The following is a 24,598-nucleotide window of genomic DNA, read 5'->3' on the forward strand; positions in this document are numbered from 1 at the left end:
TCCATTGAAAATAATGCCTCGGTTTACACTTCGCAATACGAAGTGTATGTCAGTGCTGATTTTTAAATGCAATTTCCGTCTTTTTTCTTCTTCACTATAGCTCACAATATTAGCTGTCACTTTCCCCAGAGTTACAGGAAACTTTGTATCTTTTGAAACTGAAAGGAAACATTGTTGCTTTTAACTTGGGGGAAAAAACTAAAAAACTTTCTCTTTTAGCTAGAGGGGGAAAGTGACAGCTGAATTTCCAAACTACTGTATAGTGAGGAAAAAAAAAAAAAAAGCAAGCAGTAATTACATTTAAAAACTGGCACCTGACAGCTGAGTGTAAAAGAATTGTTGGCAATTAAAAAAAATTATAAAAAAAAAAGGTGTGGTGTCCCCCCTTCCATCCATACCAAGCCCTTCGGGTTTGGTATGGATTTTAAGGATCACTCCCATGCCAAAATAAAAAAAAAAACAAGAAAGGTTTGGTGGTCCCCCATAAAATTCATAGCAGACCCTTATCCAAGCAAGCAGCAAGGCAGGTCAAGAAAGGGGGGGGGGATAGGAATGAGTGAGCCTTAAAAAAAGGGATGGGGGGGTTGCTTTGGGGCAGGGGACTCTCCCCCCCCCCCAAAGCACCTTGTCCCACAAGGGCCTCTTCCCCACAACCTTGGCTGGTGGTTGTGGGGGTCCACGTCCAGGGGGCTCATCGGAATCTGCAAGCCCCCATTAACAAGGGGGCCCCCAGATCCCAGCCCCCCCCATGTGAAAGAGGATGCGGGACCCCATCCTCATTCACAAAAAAAAAAAACAAAGTGTAGTGTTAAATAAAAAAAAAAAAAAAAAAAAGGGGGGGGGGGGGGGGTCTGTTCCCGACGCTGGCTGCCAGCCCCTCTTCCTCTGACCTGGCTTGAAAGTTCTTAAATATGAAAGGGGCGGGGCCACCCGGGGACATCACCCAAGTGACTCTGCCCCATCACTGATGTCACATGGGGTGGGTCACATGCATGATGTCCTGGGGTGGCCCCGCCCCTTACATATTTAAGAACTGTCAAGCCAGCTCAGAGCAAACAGCTGGCAGCCAGCATCGGGAACAAAACCTTTTTATTCCTCCTTTTTTTTCGGATCGGCGGCCATTGTGATTGACGTTGGATCTACTGCGGAGGACATTCTTTTATTAAAGGACTTGTCAAAGACCGTGTCCTGTATTTATTTACACTACAACTTTTTGTTTTTCGTGAATGAGGATGGGGTACCATCATTCACATGGGGGGGGTTCCGGGATCTGGGGGCCCTTTTGTTAAAGGGGGCTTCCAGTTTCCGATAAGCCTCCTGCCCGCAGACCCCCACAACCACTGGCCAGGATTGTGGGAAAGAGGCCCTTGTCCCCATCCACACGAGGACAAGGTGCTTTGAGGGGGTGAGCACTCCTGCCCCAAAACAGCCCCCCCCCTATGTTGAGGGCATGTGGCCTGGTATGGTTTCCTGACCTGCCAGGCTGCAAGCTCGGATAAGGGTCTAGTATGGATTTAGGGGGGACCCCCACAACAATTTTTTTTTTTTTTTAATTTTGGAGTGGGAGTTCCCCTTAAAATCCATACCAGACCGAAAGAGGGAACCCCACGCCTTTAAATAATTTTTTTAATTGCCGTCAATTCTTTTACATTCAGCTGTCAGTGGGGAACCCCTCTGACAGCGGAAACATTAACACATGGTTGTCACTACTAAAATACTGCACAAGTTAATAAAATAACTCATGTGGTATTTTAGTAGCGTTTACTGTTTTTTTGACCTTCGGAACGGTTTAATTGGTTTTCAATGCATTCCTATGGGAAACAGTGTTTCGGTTTACATATTTTTCGCTATATGAAAAGTCCTGCAGAACAAATTAAATTCGTAAACCGAGGTATTACTGTATTTTGAATAGATAGATGAAAGGATGAATACTTCATCTAAACAAAATATCCCTAAACACTTGCTCAGTATACAAGTATTGAATTATGCCCATTAAGCCTTGCCATCTGAAAAATAAGGCAGACGTGGGAGAGAGGATGACCTGTTAGTCCAGGTATACGTTACCGAAGGCCTAATAAAAATGCACAATTAATTGGTGTGAAGGGCTTTTTTTTTTATACTGTTTAACATTGCTCCAGTACCTCTGTTTTCATCTGCATTTGGCTGAGGTGGACCTTCTTTAATTTGCTGCAATCTTCTCAGCAACTCTTCTTTAGTAATCTCCCCTAAAATGAGAAAACAAAAGAAAATGTGTATAGCAGTGAAAGTAATTACAAAACGAGAGCAATCCACATATGTCTTTATTTCAGTGAAACTAAATTCTCATTTTGTTTCTTCATATGCAACAAGCTATCAAAGATCATAAATATGAGGTGAAAATGGAGGTGTAGCCAACAGCATCTAAAAACTGCCCTAGAAATTTTGCACTTTTTTTCTTAGAGTCACTGAGGGACACAGGAATTTCCAGGTATTAATTATAGTTGTGGAATATGAGTGGTAAACAGGCACTTGAGCCACATTTTACCACACCCCTAAATTGCAAACAGAGGGTGTACACATGCAGTAGTCATGATGCTCTGCAGTAAAACTGATCACCTCTATTGCATGTGGCAAGTAGCACCATCGCTGAACGCATTCAGGAAAATGGGGCCACACTGCAATGCAGTGGTGAGGCACTTATGGAATTAAAATTGGCAGTAAGAAGACAACCTTCTCACCACCTGTCAAATGCCTCTGAAAAGCGATCCACCAGAAAAAAAAAAAAAAGCCAGCACAGGATAACCCCATCCACAACCACCATGGCTCAGGTTCATAGTAAACGTAGTACTAAGAGGAAGAAAATAAAAACACAGACAAGGCACCCTTCTCCCTCAGGGGACTCCAAAAATAGTATTTTATGGCAAGTACAAAAAATCCTATTTTCTCCCCTCCATTCATCTGAGGGACGCAGGAATTTTTAGACTGAATGCCCAAAAGCATTCCAACAGAGATGTGGACAACATAGCAACAAAGGATTAAAAAAAAAAAACAAAAAAAAAACATGAAGGACCCAATTCTTGAAGCTGGCATCAGATGTGACCTGAACCTCTGCCTGATTTTCTAAGGAAAATGAAACGGGATTACTTAAGTGAACCAGTCCTTCCTGAAAAGCCGTGGTTGAGAAAAATTCTCACAGCCCCAAATACATCCAGCCAATATGGGACAATTTTAGGTCAGTGAATTATAGCCAGATAGAGGGATGAGAGCACAATGTCCTTGTGGAGGTGAAAGCCAGATCTTAGGCAAGTAGAAAATCCTGGTCTCAACATTACCTTGTGCCTATACAAACCAGAAAGGATTCTTGAAGGATAAAGTTTGGAGTTCAGACATTTGGCTCACAGAACGAAAAAGAGAAAGAGGTCTCAAATTGGTTCAAACAAAAGTTTGAAGTGTCGAGAGAACCAGATTTTCAATCCTACAGGGGAACGAACAAGGGAGAGCTACATGAGAGACTCACTGTATAATGGTGTAGGAGAGTGCAGGCACCTCCTAATGTCCACTCCTGTTCTCCTTACACTCTTACTGCTTACAGAATGTGATATAGCCAAGAGGAAAGTGACCAAGAAATGCTTTTAAGGTAACCAGTTAAAATAAACTTTGAACTTTGCAAGATCAGGTATGATGTGGTGCCTGTCAGTACATATGCTTGCTAAAACTCATTTGTGGGCCAGAGGTTTTTTCACTTTGTTAAAGGATACCTGCGCTGTGAAATAAGGAGGCTGCCACTGCCGACATCCTAAAAACTACTTACTTGGCTGCCTCTGGCTTAAACAAAAAAAATATAGATTTTTTTATTTAACCGCTTCAAGTCCGGGCACTTTTATCCCATTCCTGTCCAGGACAATTTTCAGCTTTCAGCGCTGTCACTCTTTGAATGACAGTTGCACGGTCATGCAACACTGTATCCATATGAAATTTTTAGCATTTTTTTGAGACAGATGAAACTTTATTTTGGTGGTATTTATTCACCACCGGGATTTTTACTTTTTTTGCTATATAAATAAAAAAGTCCAAAAATTTTGAAAATAATCTTTCTTCAGAAATCTTGGCCAAAATGTGTTCAGTTATCTTTTTAGTAAAAAAAAAAAAAAAACAAAAACAAAAAATAAAAAACCAAAATTAGTTTATAACCAAAAATAATAATTTTCTTTACATTTTTATATTATTTATGGATTTTTTTTTTTTTTTAAACATACTGTCACCCTAGCAGTACAGTGTCACGATAGTGATACTGTACTACTTGTGGGGGGGTAATGAAGATTTTTTTTTTTGGCCAATCGGCGATCACATGATTGGGACCTCACACAGAGGTCCCATACAGTGATCGGTGTTCCGCTGTATCCTCCAGGGAGCGCGCACAGGCTAAAATGGCGGGTGCAGTTTATGAACAGCAACCCGCTCCTGCACTGCTCCCATCCGGCCGTTTATATACATGGGCCGGGCGGCAAGTGGTTAAATCAAATTTATTTTAATAAAAATCTATTTAAGATACATTAATAATTTAGTTTGTTCAGCATGAAGTGGAGCTTAGTTATGTAGCATGGGGCTGTATATTCCGCAATATTTACATTTTCGGTAAACTCATTCAATGAATCCAAGCTCTGCAAGCAGAGTTAACATGCACTGCATTGATGCATTCACACAATTTCACAGCAACCATGAGAAAAAACATGAAATAAAAGAATCTGAGTAGTTCGGCAGCTATGTGTGATTAACCTATTAACTTAAAATCGATTCTGATATCGCTGTTTTACTAACCTGACAGCTTATTATTCTAAAAAGGAAACCTTAATTTGCAAATATTAAAGATTCTAACTACCAGCAAGACTGAGTCAGATTCCTTACATTTAAAGAGCACCTGTCATTTTAGATCAATCATGTCAGCGCCTGTTAGCAGGCATCCACTCACCTGCTGACACCAGATCTCACCTTGCTGTGTCACGGTCACATCACCAGATGTCCCATTAAAGTGAACAGGACTGTCAATGAGTCAACAGTGGGTCAGAGGAGGAGCCGCTGCAGGACAGAGATGACAGCTGCCCTTTAAAAATTATGATTTAAATCGAGCCTTTTCACTAGTGATTTAAATCAAATCCACCCTGATATATATATATATATATTCATATTCACACACACATACATATATACATACACTATATTGCCATAAGTATTAGGATACACCTCCATGGCCACAGGTGTATAAAATCAAGCACTTAGGCATGCAGACTGCTTCTACAAACATTTGTGAAAGAATGGGTCGCTCTCACGAGCTCAGTGAATTCAAGCGTGGCACCGTAATTGGTTGCCACCTGTGCAACAAGCCCATCTGTGAAATTTTCTTGCTACTAAATATTCCACGGTCAATTGTTAGTCGTATTGTAACAAAGTGGAAGCAACTGTGAACAACAACTCAGCCACGAAGTAAAATGACAGAACGGGGTAAGCGCATGCTGAAGTGCACAGTCATCGCCAACTGTCTGCAGAGTCAATAGCTAAAGACATCCAAATTTCATGTGGCCTTCAGATTAACACAACAGTGCGTAGAGAGCTCATGGAATGGGTTTTCATGGCCGAGAGGCTGCATCCAAGCCTTAGATCACCAAGTGCAATGCAAAGCGTTGGATGCAGTGGTGTAAAGCATGCCACCAAGGACTTAAGAGTAGTGAAGACGTGTTCACTGGAGTGACGAATCACACTTCTCTGTCTGGCAATCTGATGGATATGTTTGGGCTTGGTGGTTGCCAGGATAAAGGTACTTGCCTGAATGCATTGTGCCAAGTGTAAAGTTTGGTGGAGGGGGATTATGGTGTTGGGTTGTTTTTCAGGGGTTGGGCTTGGCCTCTTAGTTCCAGTGAAGGGAACTCTTAAGGCATCAGCATACCAAGACATTTTGGACAATTTCATGCTCCCAACTTTGTGGGAACAGTTTGGTGATGGCCCCTTCCTGTTCCAATATGACTGCGAACCAGTACACAAAGCAAGGTCCATAAAGACACGGATGAGTGAGTTTGGGGTGGAGGAGCTTGAATGGCCGGCAGAGTCCTGACCTCAACCAGATAGAACACCTTTGGGATGAATTAGAGCGGAGACTTCGAGCCGGGCCCGTCCAACATCAGTGTCTGACCACACGAATGAGCTTCTGGAAGAATGGTCAAACATTCCCATAGACACACTCCTAAGCCTTGTGGACAGCCTTCCCAGAAGAGTTGAAGCTGTTATAGCTGCAAAGGGTGGGCCAACTTAATATTGGACCCTACGGACGAAGACCCGGATGCCATTAAAGTTCATGTGCATGTAAAGGCAGGCATTCAAATACTTTTAGCAATATAGTGTGAGTGTATTAAATTTTATAGAGGAACTAAGGAAAAACCTGTTTTTTTTTTTCCAAAATTGTCTGCATTTTTTTTTTAAATAGCAAAAAGATAAACAACCTAGTGGTGATTAAATATCATCAAAAGAAAGCTCTATTTGTACTAAATATTTCATTTGGGCAGTATTGCATGACTGAGCCATTGCCAGTTAAAGTAGCGCAGTGTTGAATAGCAAAGAAACGGCCGTGGTAAAACCTTCAGGAGGTCAAGCAACGGGTCACTGAAGTGCTCTCAGGGAAAAAAACAGAATGGTAACTGGGCACATTTATCCACTTTCATGATTAGCAATATTAACAGATTTAAAGCTATTAAAGCAGAAGAGTGCACAAAATTGGTCATGGCCTTATTTCCATAGTTTCTCAATAAACTTACAAAATACATAAAAGTTGCACTAAAATTAATGTACCTGGAGTTCCTAGCAAATTATTATCTCTCATAAGCCGATAATCCTCCTCATTCAAATTATTTACAAACTGATAGAAAGCTTCCTCTCTGTCCAACCGATCCATCTGACTCTGGCGTTGAGAATCTGACTGTTCAGCATTTCCTTTTCCGGTAGAGTCGGTACTCTCCATGTTGACTAACAAATGTATTGGTGAACCTGTCTAACAAAGAAACTATGTTAATACACAAGGTACAGAAAGTCTGCCAAACACACACATACTCAGCATGGAGAACAATCCACAAAGGACTATCATGCAAAATATTTCAAATACTTGTTAAAAACAAAACCCTACATCACGATCAGAAATGCCTCGCTTAACCACGTGCCCGCCAGAGGATTTACTCCCCTTCCTGACCAGGCCATTTTTTGCGATACAGCACTGTGTTACTTTAACTGACAATTGCGCTGCCATGAAACACTGCACCCAAATGAGATTTACGTCCTTTTTTTCCAGCTAATAGAGCTCTCTTTTGTTGGTATTTGATCACCTGTGCGGTTAAAATTTTTTGCACTATAAACAAAAAATTGACAATTTTGAAAAAAACAAAACAGTATATTTTTGCTGCGGTGGGCATTCTGACACTGGGGGGACCTGACTTGGTGTTATTGACATCCCCAGTGACACCAATACAGTGATCATTGCTAATAAAAAGCACCGACACTGTACTAATGGACTGGGCAGGAAGGGGTTAACATGTGGGGTGATCAAAGAGTCAACTGTGTGCTGTTTTACTATGTGGGCTGTGTGCTTTACACTGTAAACACACTGATTTGTACGGCTCTGCCATGCAGAGCCGTACAAAGCAGTGTGCAGGAGGTGACAGGGGAGAGATCTGCAATGTTTACATACATATCTCTCCCCCGTCGGAAATACTTGGGAGATTGCCGGGTGGGAATCACCAGCCGGAACCTGTTGACTGACAGCCCAGGCTGCGAATGGTGGTGCGAGCAGTGCACATGCCCACTACACGGAACTGCAAAATCACCTATATAAACATGATTTTGCGCACCCGTTCCGCCCTGTAGCAGTATTTCTGCTACAGGGCGGCGCAGAAACGGTTAAAGCAGTTCTAAAAGGCATAACATTTCACACAATCTGGGTTGCAACCTTACTGGGGTGCTTTGCTAGCAAGGACTGTCTCTACATAGAGTATATATAGAAATTAGGTGTAGAGGTATCCGTGAAGACCTAATTTCTTTGATTAGTACAAATGGGTCTTCACTCTCCCAGTGAGATAATCAACTACTTAAAGCAGAGCTCCACCCAAAAGGGCAAGTTCCACTTTAAGGCTTCATTTCCCGCTCCCCGTTAAGGCCTGGCACCATTGGGGAGCACCTGAAAGGGATACCCGAATTTGACAAGTACCTGCTCCCACTTTCGCTGTGATCGCCTAGGTGATCAGAAGTGAAAGTTGTCCTCCCCCCTCCCTCCCCGTAGTTTTTTGGGACACGTGACAGGTCCCAGCAGACTATGGGACCATCCAAAAAGCACAACACTACTTCAGCATGTGCAGTGGGCACCTGCCTGTGAAGCTGCAATCTGTCACAGCCCGGTGCCTACACTGAAGATGCCGGCACCATGCGACAGGATGACCGGTGAAAGCGAACGGTGTGAGGACACAGTGGGATCGAGAGACAGGTGAATGTTTTTTTTTTTAAATCAAGCAGCTACAGTTTTTGTAGCTGCTAAAAATTTTTTTTTTTGACTGGCGCTCCACATTAAACTATATCCATAGCTAACTTTTGGATGAAGTGAATTCCTCTCACTTCCTGTCTGGTGATAAGGTTGTCCCAAGAACAATAAGTGAGGGGAAATCAACAGAACTGAAGTATAGATTTTTACTTAGTTTAAGTTATGTAGGGAAATACTAGAACCTGCGTCAGCTTGTTGTGTTCCCCTGCTGCATAATTTCCCTCACTTCTTGTCTTGTAAACTGTGGTCTCCAGAACGGACAGTGAAGGGAAAGCTCTCTGATCTCCAGATACAACCCCTGGCAAAAAGTATGGAATCACCACTCTTGGAAAATGTTCATTCAATTGTTTAATTGTGTAGAAAAGAAAGAAAGAAAAAAAAAAAAAATCACAGACATGCCTCAAAACTATTTTCATTTAACATTCCAACCCTCTGGCTTTGAAAAACACTTAAAAAAAAGAAGAAAACTGTAGTCAGTTGCAACTGTTTTTGCAGACCAAGCAGAGTAAAAAAATATGGAATCACTCAAAATTTGAGGAAAATATTACGCAATCACCATGTACTTTGCAGTTCTAAAACAAACATCTGCATCAGATTACATCTGCTAATTAGTCTGCAGTTAAAAAAAAAAAACTGATTGAATGAAGTGAATATGTTTTCCCTGAAACTGATGTGTAGAAAGCAGAAAAAAAAGGGACAAGTGTAAGGATTTGAGCAACTGTAACAGGGGCCATATTGTAATGTCTAGAGCAAATCCACAACTGCAGCTCTTCTGGAATGTTCCTGGTCTGCATTGTTCGGGGCCTACCAAATGTGGTCCAAAGAAGGAAAACTGGGAAAAACCGGCAACAGGGTCATGGGTGGCCAACGTTTATTGATGCGCATGGGAAGCAAAGGCTGGTTCGTATAGTTCAATCCAATAGAAAAGGTACTGTAGTTCAAATTGCTGAAAATGTTAATGCTGGTACTGATAGAAAGGTAACCGAATACACAGTGCATCAGTTTGTGTCATATGGGGCTGTGTAGCCATAGACTGGTCAGGGGGGGCCATACTGACCCATGTCCATAGCCAAAAAGCATCTGGTGGTCCGATGAATTCAAGAATGGTTTGAGGAACATGAGTGTGATTAGTTGCCTTGGCCTCCAATTCTCCACATCTCAATCCAATCGAGCATGTGTGGGATGTGCTGGAAAGACAAGTCCAATCCATGGAAGACCCACCTCGCATCTTACAGGACAAAGTAGAATAAGCAAAACTTTTCTTCCCATTTTGGATAGAGAAAGAGAGGGTTATAACCCGTCAGTTTATTTTTTTGCCATCTGCGTTCCACTGGGGAGATTTACCATTACTTCCTGTCCCATAGCCAAAACAGAAAGTGAGAAAATCTCTGCAAATTAAGGAAATTCCTTGGGGACCCCCAAGTCACCAAAACTAGTGTCCCCATTGGAAAATCCCTCTCACCCCCATTACCTTTCTGTGGAAAACCCAAATTTGGCAATTTTTTTTACTTTCAATGATAATGGTAAACAGGACAGACAGAGAGGGTTATCTCCCTAATGGGGGCACAAACCGCAATAAAAACATGACAGGTATTCTGATCCATCTCCACTCTATCCAAAAAATTTTTTAAAAGTTTTGCCTTTAGTTAAACTTTAAAAGATCAGCTACTGATAGCTAGGTGCCAGATACCACAGTGTACCTTCAGAGGTCTAGTGAAGTCCATGCCTTGAGTTATGGTAGGTGGTCAAAATGTTAATGACCAATTGGTGTATAGTTAAACAGCAAAATAAAGACATCTGTTCTTTTAATTTTGAACATTACATTAATGAAAATACAGAACAGACTACCTTTACCAGGAGAACAACTTTAAACTATAACAGAAAGCCAAAATGTTCCCATGGCTTGCCTGCACTGTGGTAGCTGAACTGGTGTCAACGCAGAAAAGTCATGGTCCTTGAGCTGACAAATGTCGACTTAAGGGTGAGGGAGCATTTGAGCAAAGCCCTCTGCAACACAAGGACAAACGTTATTCTGGGAACTGACATTTTTATAAAAAGGCGTGAGAATCCTGCTTCTGGTCCAAGGCATTTTTTATTAGTTTGGTGCTACAACCATGAACAAATATAAAGTTTTTACATGTAAAATTCTTAACAAAAAAAAAAAAAAAAAAGTCAGCACACAAAGGAGCTGACGATCGACTAAGGAGTGTATCAATCTCAAACAGCTACTAGGACCAACTTGGTTATTTACATGCGATCATAGCAACCAAACCACAATTCCAGTAGTCAGTTTCTTTTTTCCCCTAGGCGCCAGATCTAGTTATTCCCCACATTATCCCTTTTTTCCTTCTATCCGTATATGTCTCCTTTTGGGTTACTATAATGTTTTGCCTCCTTTGCTACTATTCAGGTTTCTTATCAACTATTCATCATGCTGGCCGTACAGTCAACTGAGCCACCATTCCTTTTTGCTGCCTTCATTACTATTTGTTAAAACATGCAGAACAGACTTGAGAACGTTCTCAGAAATTTTGTCGCCTTGCCTTATACAAATTGTGTGTATTGTAGAAAAGCTTGTCTAGTACTGGACTACATTATGTGACTTGTCCACCTCGGGTAAAAGGAAGTATATTTATTTATTTCAGGTACTTATATAGCTCTGTCAATTTACGCAGCGCTTTACATATATATTGTACATTCACATCAGTCCCTAACCCTCAAGGGGCGTACAATCTAAGGTCCCTAACGCACATACATACACATACTAGGGACAATTTAGACAGGAGCCAAATCACCTCTCAGCATGTTTTTGGAGTGTGGGAGGAAACTGGAGTACCTGGAGGAAACCCACGCAGGGACAGGGAGAACATGCAAACTCCAGGCAGGCGGTGCCGTGGTTGGGATTTGAACCAACGACCCTAGTACTGCCAGGCAGAAGTGCTAACCACTTAGCCACTGTGCTGCCCAAAAATGTTTTATTTTGAGATTTTAAAGTTTTACTAAACCCAGGACCTTCATTCACTCTATCTAGTCTCCCATGGTACACAGAACATGGAAATGCAATTATTTTAGTAAATATAAATTGCTAAATACCTTTTCTCATCAGCAGTTAGGAGCAATCTTGTGACTACTATCAGTGTCCAGCAGAGCACTGGTTACAGCGTGTAGGAGGAGTTTTCATTCTCCTGTAGGGTGCAGGACCCCTGACCTCTGTCTGGAGAGTGCTGATTAAATGCATTCTCCCAAGGAAAAAAAAAAACTCTAGCAATACATACCAAACTGAGCATGTGTTTATAGAGCAGGCGGCTGCCATAGTAGAGCAGAGCACTTCTGGTTACACAGGAGAGCCACACTCTCCCAGTGTAATCTGCAGGACTCAATCATCTGGTTGCAAAGTTTTTTGTTCAGTCACCATGGCAACTGGGAAATGTTCAGCCCTGAACTAAGCCCGCTATAAACAGCTAGTTTTATTTCATGTAACCTAGCAGGTCATACCAACACAAGGGATGTGGGTGCAGCAATCTCCCATGCTGTGCCTTTTTATTCTGACAGGGGAACAATGATCAGTCATCACAACCACTGACTGCAAGTACTGATCGGATGCTGGTTTACCAGCATGTCCCTTCAACAATAGCCAGTCGTTAGACCAGGCTGCTGTACACACTGACACACTGAATGTCAACCAGTTCCTACTGAACCGGCCAATTTTCAAACAGTGTGTACCCAGCAGTGATAGTAAACACCATTATTTAAAGTGTACCTACAGGTAAGCTCACAATAAGGAACACATTTAGGAGATACTTGAGTTTCATAGACTTAAACAAATGCCATGGAAATAAACAGGTTTTGACTTGTCATGCATTTATGTGTCGCAAGTCAAATGACATGTCACACTAGTGTGAAGCGAGCCCTTACCTTCCTAACAGGGACACAGAGCAGAGAAAGCCTGACATGTTTTAATCCCACTCCACTCTACCCAAAAAAATTGTTTAAGTTCTACTTTAATTACTTCTTAGTAGATGCAGATTCTGCAACGTTCCACACTAAAATACTGCAATTACATCAGATGATTAACAAAGAAATCACTAGCAGTCAGTTTTACTCTGCACATTGACATAATCAGACACATTCTTTCAGAACAGAAACAGGTAGGACTCTGTAACAACGTTTGATAAAATCCTTGTATACACATTGATCAACCAGAAAGACTTTTTTTTTCCTCAACAAAAGTGGAGTTACTCTTTAGGGCAGCCTCTCAACCTTTTAACCTCAGAGGAACCCTGGATATAATTTTCAGGTTCTGGGAACCCTTAGTAACAGTCTGTCTAGGTAATCGGGAAAATGTCCCTTACATTGGTGTTGGTAAGTGGGGAGAATGCCCTCCTTACAAAGTGTCAAAAATGACCACTGCAGGCATGCTGCTGGCTCTGCCAAGAGGCACTAAACTGAAACTACGGAGGCACCATCAGATGGGAGGTCGATTAGCCACAGCTCAAGGATCCCCTAGCCACCCTAAGGTTTTACGGAATCCTGGTTGAGAATGGCAGCTTTAGGGTAAACATCAAATATTAATATTTCACAAGGGAAAAAAACAAAACATGAAAATATCTCAATCCCCACCTCACTGCAGTAGTGGTGAAGCATGATATCACCAGCAGAATCCAGGGGGTATTTTTGAACCAATTTTGTTTGGGCCATGGGAAATTAGCAGGAAAGCAGACTTTCATGAAGGTCTACTTTACTCTAGGGTCACACCTAAGAGTTTTTTTGCCACGTTGTGCAAAAACGCATTACAGTTCATTTAACATGATTTCCTATAGGACAGGTTCACATCTCCATGTTTTTACCCACAGTGTTTTTTGGAAAGGGTCAGGGACTTTGACATCGCAAAACGCTGCATTTTTGGTTTTATAGACTTCAATGGGGACGCTGTAGAAAAGCATGTATTGCGCTTTTTATGCAATTTTGCCTAATTTTAATGCGTTTTGCATTTAAAATCTGCCTACCAACAAGGAAAATAAAAAAATGTTTTAAAAAAATGCGGCAAAAACACAAGTGCAAAAATGTAAAACACAATGCAGAAACGCCTCAATTGCAATCTGCATAGGTGTGGAGAAGGGGAGTGGGATGTTGATTTTTAGAGGGGTGGCAGAATAGCAGCACATATGAACAGGCCCTTGGAGAGTGAGACTTCAGCGGGTCTTGTGTAGAGGGTATACAGTGTTCGTTCACCTTTACATTTTTTCTGACAAGGTGAGCTAACCCTTTAACTCTTTCAGCTTGCCCCTCTAGCTGTAGGTGTAACAAGCTTAACACTTGCAAAAGTGAATAGAGTGTGATCAATTAAAAAGTATATCTAGGGGCATGGTTTGCTGCCTGTGCAGATGGCCATGTTTCTTTGAGGTTCCAAGCATGCCTGGCTGACCAGTCTATTACCGCTACACTGGCTAGGGGAGATGGAAGTCCCAGAAGGAGCCCAATGCTTCTGTTCATGCTGCCCGGTCTCATTCAGCTACTCCGCCACTCACTACAGAAAATTTCACTAATGGGGACCGGTAAAACTAGAAGCTGCCAAGATGGTGCCGCTTCTTCCTCCACTTGCTTGCCTCTCAGTCACTCCGTTTATTGCCCAGTGTCCAGGACACAAATCACAGTTATCATCAAGTTCCCACCAACTCTCCCACACATCTTCCACTCCTCTCCATAAAACAGGGACACAGGGCTTCAGGATCGCAAAGAGCAATCTACACTCAAGCAACCCCTTCCACCCAATATTCCCCATAAACTGGAGACAGAACATTCTGAATGGGACCCTCTGTGATCCCTGCCTGCAGTGCTCTAGAGGGGGTCCCCCAGGGTGGATTTCATTTAAATCAAACTGATTTAAATCACTAGTCAGTAAGGCTTGATTTAAATCCTAGTTTTCTACATAAAGACTAATTCTTGCTGGTATAACTTTAATATGCAAGTAGATGAAGATTTTTAGAATAACTTTTCATATTCGTTTTTTTATCCCCAGTTTAATAGGTTAATCATTCATATTTGGACAACTTTTCTGTTGTACTTAGGAAGGAGAAAAATAATTATAACCTTAATAATAACAATTTAAATAGATTTATTCAACTGAAACAATAACATTCCAGCATATGTTATTTGCTTAAACATCCATGTTTGTTAACTAATTTGGCTAAACAAAATATATATATTTTAAGAAACTTAGACTATCAGCCCCTTCCTCCTCACATTTAGTTTCACTTTCTTCTTGTGCAGATCTATTCCACTCCAAACAATCAGAAAAATATTGTTTCTATTCTATTCACTGAACTTCTTGAAACTTGCACTGAAGGGGTTGATTCTGTATTCCTAGGTTTGTAGAAGTTAGGATTAAGGTCTTTTTCTTAACTCTGTTCATGTTATAACATTTTTGCTGTGAAGAAGAGGCATGTGATCTCCGCTGAGTCAAATTCAGTTTTGAAAACTGCAAAAGTAAACCAAGCATCTGTGATAATATCTTGTAGGCAGAGAAACTGCCCAATAATCCTACAAAAACCTCTGGAAGAGCATGACATTGTGAATGGATTAATGGAATTTATTTACCAAAAAAATTAAACATATACAGCCTTATTCTACATAATTAAAAAACTAATCTTTATTTCATGATGGAATAACCTTTGGATGGTAATATATTTTCCTCAAAAAGCATTTTATTAAAAAAAATCTGATTTAAACAAAATACGATTTAAATAAAAAAAAATCTGATTTTTTTGATTTTTAAAAAAACATTATTGATTTTTATCCACCCTGGAGTCCCCCGCAGATCCCAATCAACCAACTCCACAACTAAGAAACATTAATCTCAACAGCCCCCATGGTCTGACAAAAATTCGGAACCATCACATCTGTTACTTTCCCAGCCGGTTCCTCCAACTCCCCAGAAGCACAACTTCTAGACTTCTGCCTCCGGGATCTCTCCTTTAGCCTCCACTACTCCTCACCCTCGACAATGATGCTCACATGATTACTCTGAACCGGACGTGGACTCAGGAGGGCTGTGCAACTTGGGAGTAAGCCCTTTGCATACTAACTCTCACTTCTTGATCCAGGAAGATTGCGATGACTGTAGATCCAAAATTCAATTCCCTACAGTTGGATCACCAACGTATTACTAAAATCACCACCCTGAAGGAGGACATTCATGACACTAAGCAAGATGTCTCCAATGTCTGTGAATACCTCCATTCTCAAGCTTCAATGCTAGGAGACTTTCAACATCACCTGGAAGACCTTGACAATAGGGGTAGGCACAGTAACATTTGAGTTTGTGGTTTCCCAAAAGCAAACCAAACCAAACATCTCAAATTAACTTTGAAAGCTAATTTTAACAACATTCTGGGTTGTCTGACCCAGCAAGATACCTAGTTGAACTGCTCACGTGGTCCTCCCCTCTGGACATCATATGTCAAGTGAATGATTTTGCCCTCAAAGAAGAAATTATGCAAAAATCCTGCAACATACACACTATCGACTTTGATGGAGCTTGTATACAACTCTACTCAGACTTCTCTTGAATCACCCACCAGCAACACAAGTTTCCCCAATCCCTCCTGACTACACTCAGGGATAATGATATCCAACATAGGTGGGGATTTCCCTTTAGCCTAATTGCTCAGAGAAATGGCAGATCCACGATCTTGAAATTCCCAGAGCAACCTGGACTCTATCTGTAACATTTTGAACATCCTAGCCCAGAACTGTGAATTCCTGTCACCAGGAATAAACGTAAGTAATTTGTATCAATGATGCTCATTTGCCAGATCTTTATCAAATGCAAACAAATTTTCGAGCAATATTCTACCCATCTAAGGCCAGATTTCTGCTATTGGCTGAATTTATTCTGCAGTGGGACTCTGGTTTTTAGTTGTATTTTCTTTTTAATGTGCCCTACTTGAATACTGCAGATGGGATAGGAGGGAGTCAGGAACATCAGCATGGGACCTAAGAGGAGGATTGGGGCTGCTCTGTGCAAAACAATTGCACAGAGCAGGAAAGTATAATGTGTTATTTAAAAAATTAAACTTTTGAAGCTTTAGTATCACTAATCCCAAAAATAAAATATAACACTGCAGTTTACCAGTCCAAAGATGTGGTGGCTGCATTTGTTTTTTTTAAGACATTTACTTTAATTTTCACATGATGTGGTACACCTGATAATTTATTTTCCTCTGCCAACACCACGCTTCCTGTCCTAGGGGTGACAATGTTCACCCACTGTACTGTAGCTATTAAACAGCAGTTTTGTCAACTTAGACTGCTGTCTCTAGATATGGATTGCAGAACACATTCTCCTAATCGCCATAACATTGGGAGGAGGTGTTCTATAGTTCACAGAAGAAACTGGACACAGCCGATAACACGGCTAGAGTTCAGTGCACCATAGGCACAAAACAGCTTACAAGCTCACTAGAATTCTGGTATGATCAGCAAGTTTTTGTTTGCAGTTATCACAAAATGCTTTAAATGGCCCATTTACTTAGCCAAAATAGAGCAAAAAGGAGAATTTAATTTATAAGGTTTACACTTAATATCCTGGCCACACCAAATTTATTACCCACTTTCCGATCGCCCTATAGCAGAAGTACTGCTACAGGGCGGCAGGGATGCGCAAAATCACATATATATGGCTCCTCGGCATGTTGATCACCTAGTCCCGCCCACCAATTCTCGTCCGGGACTCAGTGATCGTCGGCGGAGCTGACAGGGGAGAGGTTTGTATGTAAAAAGCAGATGTCTCCCCTGGGAGCATGAACAGCCTGCTTTGTATTGCTCTGCACGGAAGGGCAATACAAAGCAGCTTGTCTCCCTGGTAAATCGCACACAGTTAACCCCTTTCTGCCCAGTGCCATTAGTACAGTGCCAGTGCTTTTTATTAGCACTGATCACTGTATTAGTGTCACTGGCAGTTAGTTACCCCCCAGTGTCAGAATGCCCGCCACAGTCCCGCAATAAGTCGCGGATCGCTGCCATTACTAGTAAAAATGAATACAAATTCCAGTATATATACTGCCATTTGTAGACGCTGTAACTTTCACGTAAAGCAATTAATTTACACGTATTGGGATTTTTTTTAGCAGACATGTAGCAGAATACATTTTGGCCTACATTTATGAAGAAATTTGTTTTAAAAATTTTTATTGGTTTTATAGCAAAAAGCCAAAAATATAGTATTTTTTTTTCCAAAATTGTCGGTCTTTTCTAGTTTATAGCTCAAAAAATAAAAAACACACAGGTGATCAAACACCACCGAAAGAAAGATCTATTTGTGTGGAAAAAAAGGACAAATTTAATTTGTGTACAACGTTGTATGACCACACAATTGTCAGTTAAAGTAATACAGCGTCGTGTCTCAAACAATGGCCTGGTTAGGAAGGTGGGTAACTCCGCTGGAGGGAAAGTGGTTAAAAATGTTTTTGGGGTTTTTTTTAATACCGACACCAGTCAGTGTCCCTGATCACTGCCAAAGCAGTTAAACGATTACGCTGTACTGCACTGGTGACAGCATGTTAAAAAAAAAAAAAAAAAATTGTGTTTTTTTCAATTTCTTAATTTTCCAAAAAAAAGACAAAAAAAATTTAAATTTAAAAAAAAAAAACAAAACAACTTTCCATGCCTCTTACCTTGGACTGTCTACTTTCCAAAAAGGAGTCATTGGGGGTATCTGTACTGTTCTGACAATTTGTAGACCTCAAAAAATGAGATAGGCGATCGGTACATCAGGAATGATCAATTTTCAGATATATACCATAGTTTGCAAATTCCTACAGACTAAATAATGAACATTGATTTGGGTTATTTTCACCCAAAGAAATGTAGAACACATTTTTGCCTAAATTTATGAAGAACAATTATGTATTAGCAAAATTCTATAACAGAAAATAATAAAATTAGGGGTTTTTTTTTAATTTTTTTATTTAGCAAAAAAAAAAAAAAACCTGTGGTGATTACATACCACTAACAGAAAGCTCTATTTGTGTGCAAAAAACAGCGCTGAAAGCTGAAACTTGGCCTGGGCAGGAAGGGGGTAAAAGTGGTTGTTATTGAAATGGGTAAAATTCTGTGAACGTCCATAGCTTACTTAAAAGGTAAAACTAAACCCCATCTTTTGCAGCCAAGGAAGCTGCCATCATAGCCTCTGTTTGATGTGCAGCTACCATGCAGATATTTGATATCATAATTCGGTTGAGTGCACAAGCAACTGTGAGTTGCCATACCTTGAATGTAGCTATTTGGGAAACAGTAAAATCGATGGATATAGTTCAGCTTTAGGGTCATTTTAACTAATTTGAGCCAAGATGACCCAAACAAACTATTTCCTACACTAATATACAGTATACAGACTTGTGTTCCAAATGTAAGACAGGACCTAGCTGTCTCACAATCATAAAAACAAAAAAAACCCAGTCAGGCTGAGTGCCACTCAGCCATTCACAGGCAGCCTTGTATTCTATGAATGAATATAAAGCTTCCACTGATTGGCTAAGTAGGAGATTGTGACGACATTTGCGCCCCCCCTCAGCCAGTCAGAAGCTTTTTATTCATTCACATAACACAAAGCTGCCTCTGAACGGTTGAGCGCTGCTAAGCCCGAATAATTTGTTCCGAGTGTGAAACAGGAAGGTCTTGTCTCAGCCCCGGAACACAAGGCTGTATACTATACTTGGCCGAGGCTACAAACAGTTCATGCAGCGCACCTGTAAAGCTAATTTCACACTGCTCCGCTGAAAAAAAACGCACATGTAGTTTTGCAGTATTAAATGATTGCTGTGTTTCTTTTTTTTTTTTTTGTGTTGTGTTTCCCCATTGGACAAAGCACTTCCCACAGATGCATTGCATTTTTGGTGCGGTTTACATTCATTTTAATGGAGGAATGGGTTTTTGGTGCGGTTTACATTCATTTTAATGGAGGAATGGGTTTTTGGTGTGGGTTTTTTAACTGAACAAACATGCACCGAGCAGGTTTCTTTTCACAGATCAGTGTGAACAGCGCCATAGGATTTAACCACTTCAATACTGGGCATTTTTACCCGCTTCCTGCCCAGGCCAATTTTCAGCTTTCAGCGCTGTCGCACTTTGTTCCTATATGAAATTTTTTATCATTTTTTCACACAAATAGAGCTTTCTTTTGGTGGTATTTAATCACCGCTTTTTTTTTTGCTAAACAAAAAAAAAACCTGAAACTTTTGAAAAAAAAAAGTATTTCTTCTTTTCTGTTATACAATTTTGCTAATAACAATTCTTCATAAATTTAGGTCAAAATGTATTCTGCTAAATTTCTTTGGGGAAAATACCCCAAATTAGTGTATATTATTTAGGCCGTAGAAAAGATATAGAGTCCACAAACCATGGTATATATATTTATCTGACAATTGATCAGTCCTGATGTATGGACAGCCCATCTCATTTCTTGAGGTCCGAAAACGCCACAATAGTACAAATACCCCCCAAATCACCCTTTTGTGGAAAATAGTTCAAGATATTTAGTAAGAGGCATGGTAAGTTTTCTGGAGGTTCTAATTTGTTACAATTTCTTGAAAAAGTAGAAATTTAAAAAAACACCACACTTTTTTTAAATACATATGGTCACCAGTCCAGTCCAGTATTATATAACTGGTGTGGTGGTGATCAATTTTTTTTTTCAAAATTCCTCTATTTTTTTTATTACATAGTTTTTTCTTTTCTTTACTATTTTTTTCCAACACACTTTAACCAAAACAATACAATGTTAATATAGTAGCATTGAACTACTCTGGGCAAGTGATCAGGATTTTTTTTTTTTTTTTAACACATTATGATTACACATTATGATTGCTAATACCAATGTATTTCATTGATATTTGCAATCATTGTTACTGAATAAAACTGATTCATTCAGTCTTTTCCTGTAATTAGCTGTGATTGGGCAAAGCTCATTACATGTAAGAGATGGGCTGTGATTGGCCCTGTCTGTATCATGTGACTGCTTTGACCATTCACAGCTAACAACATAATTGTATACAATGGATGGGCATGACAGGAAGCTATCCATTGTATACAATTGATATGTGATCTGCTGTGATTGGTCAGAGCGGTCACATGACACTGGCAACAGGCCGGTGTGGTAGTATGTCATCGGCTGTGTCCTGTGAACACAGCTGATGACAGATAGCGCCGCTGCACGCCCCAGCAGCCGGCTCGTTTTGACAGGACGTCATATGATGCTCAGTCACAAGGAGGAGTGTCCCGCCCAGCCGTCAATCTGCTATAGGCCAGGCGCGAAGGTGTTAAAGAGATGCAGTTTTCTTCCGCTTTTTTTTAACTGAAGAACATTAGTAAGACCTCATCTGGAATATGCAGTTCAGTTTTCGGCACCAATTCACAAAAAGAACATTGGGGAACTGGAAAGTAAACAGAAGGGCAACCAAACTGATACAAGGCATGGAGGAGCTCAGCTATGAGGAAAGATTAGAGGAACTGAATCTATTCTCTCTTGAGAAGAGGAGATTAAGGGGGGATATGATCAACATGTAAAAATACATCAGTGGTTCATATAGTGAACTCAGTGTAGAGTTATTCACCCTGAGGTCATCACAGAGGACAAGGGGGCACTCTTTCCATCTGGAGGAAAAGAGATTTAATCTCCAAACACGGAAAGGTTTCTTCACAGTGAGAGCTGTGAAAATGTGGAATAGACTCCCTCAAGAGTTGGTTCTGACCAGCTCAGTGGATTGCTCTAAAAAAAGGCCTGGATTCTCTCTTAGATACACAGAATATAACTGGATACTAACATTTATAGGTAAAGTTGATCCAGGGAATATCCGATTGCTTCTTGGGGGATCAGGAAGGAATTTTTTTCCCTGCAGGAGCAAATTGGATCGTGTTTTGCTGGGTTTTTTTGCCTTCCTCTGGATCAACTGTGGGTATAGGATTATATATATTTTTTTTTTTATGGTTGAACTGGATGGACTTTTTTCTTTTTTCAGCCAGACTAACTATGTAACATACCAAAAGCAGATCAGTGTGAAAGCAGCCCTAGTACAAGAAATTGTTTGAGCCAGCCTGGCCCAAACAAACTAGTTAAGTGATAGTAAAGCCAGCAATCGGCTTTAAGAGCCCACTATAGAAAAAAAATGTAATTTAGTAACTATGAGGTTAAAATCTGTAATTAAAACATTCAGTATAATTTTATTTCAAGGGAATTAATATAACCCCAAAACAATTAAAGATAACTTCACAAGGAACACATTAAGAAAAACTGGTTTACTGGAGACATGCCCCTAAGTATTCCCCTCAGTGAGATGGTGTTAAAGAATATGTAAACCCAACATTTCATATTCCTGATATGTGCCTGCTGTACCATGTTTGTGTGAAAAAGAATCCTGTTCTCTTTGCATTGCTTCTTTTGTGTGAAATCCCTGATGTTCCTACAAGTCCCTCTGATTTCCTATTAACAACTGACCACACTATGCAGGAAAGCACAGGTGGTCAGTTCTCTAGAACTAAAAAAAAATTGCTAGGAGTTGAGGTTTGTAGCAGAATAGACATGCAATGTCTTTTGCCAGAAAACAAAACCTCTCTCTCTCTCTAGAGAGAGAGAGAGAGAGCGCGCCCGTGCGAGAGAGCAGTCTAGAGGAAAATGTAACTCCAGTGCACATCAGGGGCTGTCCAAATGCAGAAGCGGAGCCCGGTGGACCTGGAAGTAGAGAAGGTGGCAGTTGCTTCGGATGGAGCATGTACTGGAGGTGGGTGCAGTGTGAAGAAGTTTGCCATGCGGCACATATTTGCACATTATGGTTTGGCAGGAGCTCACCCCCACACAGAAGAATTTAGCCAAATTAAAGTGTATTTCCACCTTTGTGCCAAAATAGGATAGTGCCTTCTTTATATTTGCTGCATGCTCCCACTCATATAATAAACTTAAAAATTACGGATAACGGTTTTACTACTTAAAAAAAAAAAAGCTAAATTGGGCAGCACAGTGGCTAAATGGTTAGCACTTCTGCCTGGCAGCACTAGGATTGTTGGTTTGAATCCCAACCACGGCACTAACTACATGGAGTTTTCATGTTCTCCTTGTGCGTGTTTCCTCCCACACTCTAAAGACATGCTGGTAGATTAATTGGCTGTCTAAATTGGCCCTACTATGTGTATGTATGTAAGGTTAGGGACCTTAGATTGCAAGCTCCTTGAGGGCTAGGGACTGATGTGAATGTACAATACACACTGCTCAAAAAAAATTAAAGGAACACTTTGAACACACATCAGATCTCATTGGGGAAAAGTCTCATGCTGGATAGCTATACTGATATGGACTGGGTAATGTGTTAGGAACTTAAGGATGCCCCATCGTTTTATGAAAATTATCAAGCTACAGAGGACTGAATTCAAAGACACCCCCAAAATCAAAGTGAAAAAATTATGTAGCAGGCTAGTCCATTTTGCTGAAATTTCATTGCAGCAACTCAAAATGGTATTCAGTAGTTTGTAAACCCCCATGTGTTTGTATGCATGCCTGAGAACGTCGGGGCATGCTCCTAATGAGACGATGGATGGTGTCTTGGGGTATTTCCTTCCAGATCTGGACCAGGGCATCACTGAGCTCCAGGACAATCTGAGGTGCAACCTGGAGGTGTCGGATGGACTGAAACATGATATCCCAGAGGTGTTCTATTTGATTTAGGTCAGGCAAGCGTGCGGGCCATTCAATAGTATCAACTCCTTCATCCTGCTGGAGGCCAGCCATTGTTGTGCATCAGGAGGAACCCAGGACCCACTACACCAGTGTAGGGTCTGACAATGAGACCAAAGATTTCATCCTGATACCTAATGGCACCCAGGGTGCCATTGTCTAGAATGCAGAGGTCTGTGCATCCCTCCATGGATATGCCTCCCCAGACCATCACTGACCCATCACCAAAACGGTCATGCTGAACAATGTTACAGGCAGCACAACATTTTCCACAGCTTCTACAGACCCTTTCACATCTGTCACATGTGCTCCGGGTGAACCTGCTCTCATCTGTGAAAAGCACAGGGCACCAGTGACAGACCTGCCAATTCTGGTGTTCAAATGCCAATTGAGCTCTATAGGTCTGGGCAGTGAGCACAGGGCTCACTAGAGGACGTCGGGCCCTCAGGTCACCCTCATGAAGTCTGTTTCTGATTGTTTGGTCAGAGACATTCACACCAGTGGCCTACTGGGGGTCATTCTGTAGGGCTCTGGCAGTGCTCAATCCTGTTCCTCCTTGCACAAAGGAGCAGATACCGATCCTGCTGATTTAAGGACCTTCTACAGCCCAGTCGAGCTCTCCTAGAGTAACTGCCTGTCTCCTGGAATCTCCTCCATGCTCTTGTGACTGTGGACTGGGAGACACAGCAAACCTTCTGGCAATGGTACATATTGACGTGCCATCCTGGAGGAGCTGGACTGCCTGTGCAACCTCTGTAAGGTCCAGAAATCGCCTCATGCTACCAGTAGTGACAATGACCCTAGCCAAATGCAAAACTAGTGAAAACAGTCAGAAAAGAGTAGGGAGAAAATGAGAGTAGCCGCCACCTGTAGGACCATTCCTGTTTTGGGGGTCATCTCACTGTTGCCCATCTAGTGCACCTGTTATTTTCATTAACACCAAATGAAACTGATTAACAACCCCCTCTTCTACTTAACTGACCAGATTAATATCCCAGGAGTTTAATTGACTTGATGCTATACTCTTCTTGCCTGCCTTCCGCCCGCCATATAAGGAAATGACGGGAGGGCGGTGGTTCTCTTGTTCTGGGAGGACGTCATATGACATCCTCCCAGTCTAGTTGCCCATGTGCGCACCAGGGGGTGCACAGCGATCAGTGGTGTGCTGTGTCGCTGCGACACAGCAGATCACCGATCGCAATAAAGAGTCAATGACATAGGCTCTATCATGTAATCAGCTGCGTCCAATCACAGCTGATCGCATGTAAATAGGAAATGCTGGTTATCGGCAGTCCTCTCCCCATGCTGACAGCGTGAGGAGAGGAGAG

General features: G+C 41.2%; 1 protein-coding gene across 2 annotated transcripts in view; it reads right to left on the reverse strand.

Annotated features, from left to right (window-relative positions):
- RLIM (ring finger protein, LIM domain interacting) overlaps nt 1-24,598 on the reverse strand; it is a 35,651-nt gene that overhangs the window by 7,510 nt on the left and 3,543 nt on the right. The window contains exons 2-3 of one of the 2 annotated variants that reach the window (XM_089685206.1): nt 6,817-7,011; nt 2,142-2,225 (exon numbers count right to left, since the gene is read on the reverse strand). In XM_089685206.1, the coding sequence (XP_089541332.1) occupies nt 2,142-2,225; nt 6,817-6,985 (253 nt within the window). In that variant the 5' untranslated portion in view covers nt 6,986-7,011. Of the gene's footprint in view, nt 1-2,141; nt 2,226-6,816; nt 7,016-24,598 lie in introns of both variants that reach the window. The other variant, XM_089685207.1, reaches the window with a different exon arrangement.

Source organism: Staurois parvus, unplaced genomic scaffold (assembly GCF_062004578.1).
Source record: "Staurois parvus isolate SC_StPar_1 unplaced genomic scaffold, SC_StPar_1.0 ptg000365l, whole genome shotgun sequence".
Lineage (NCBI taxonomy): Eukaryota > Metazoa > Chordata > Amphibia > Anura > Ranidae > Staurois > Staurois parvus.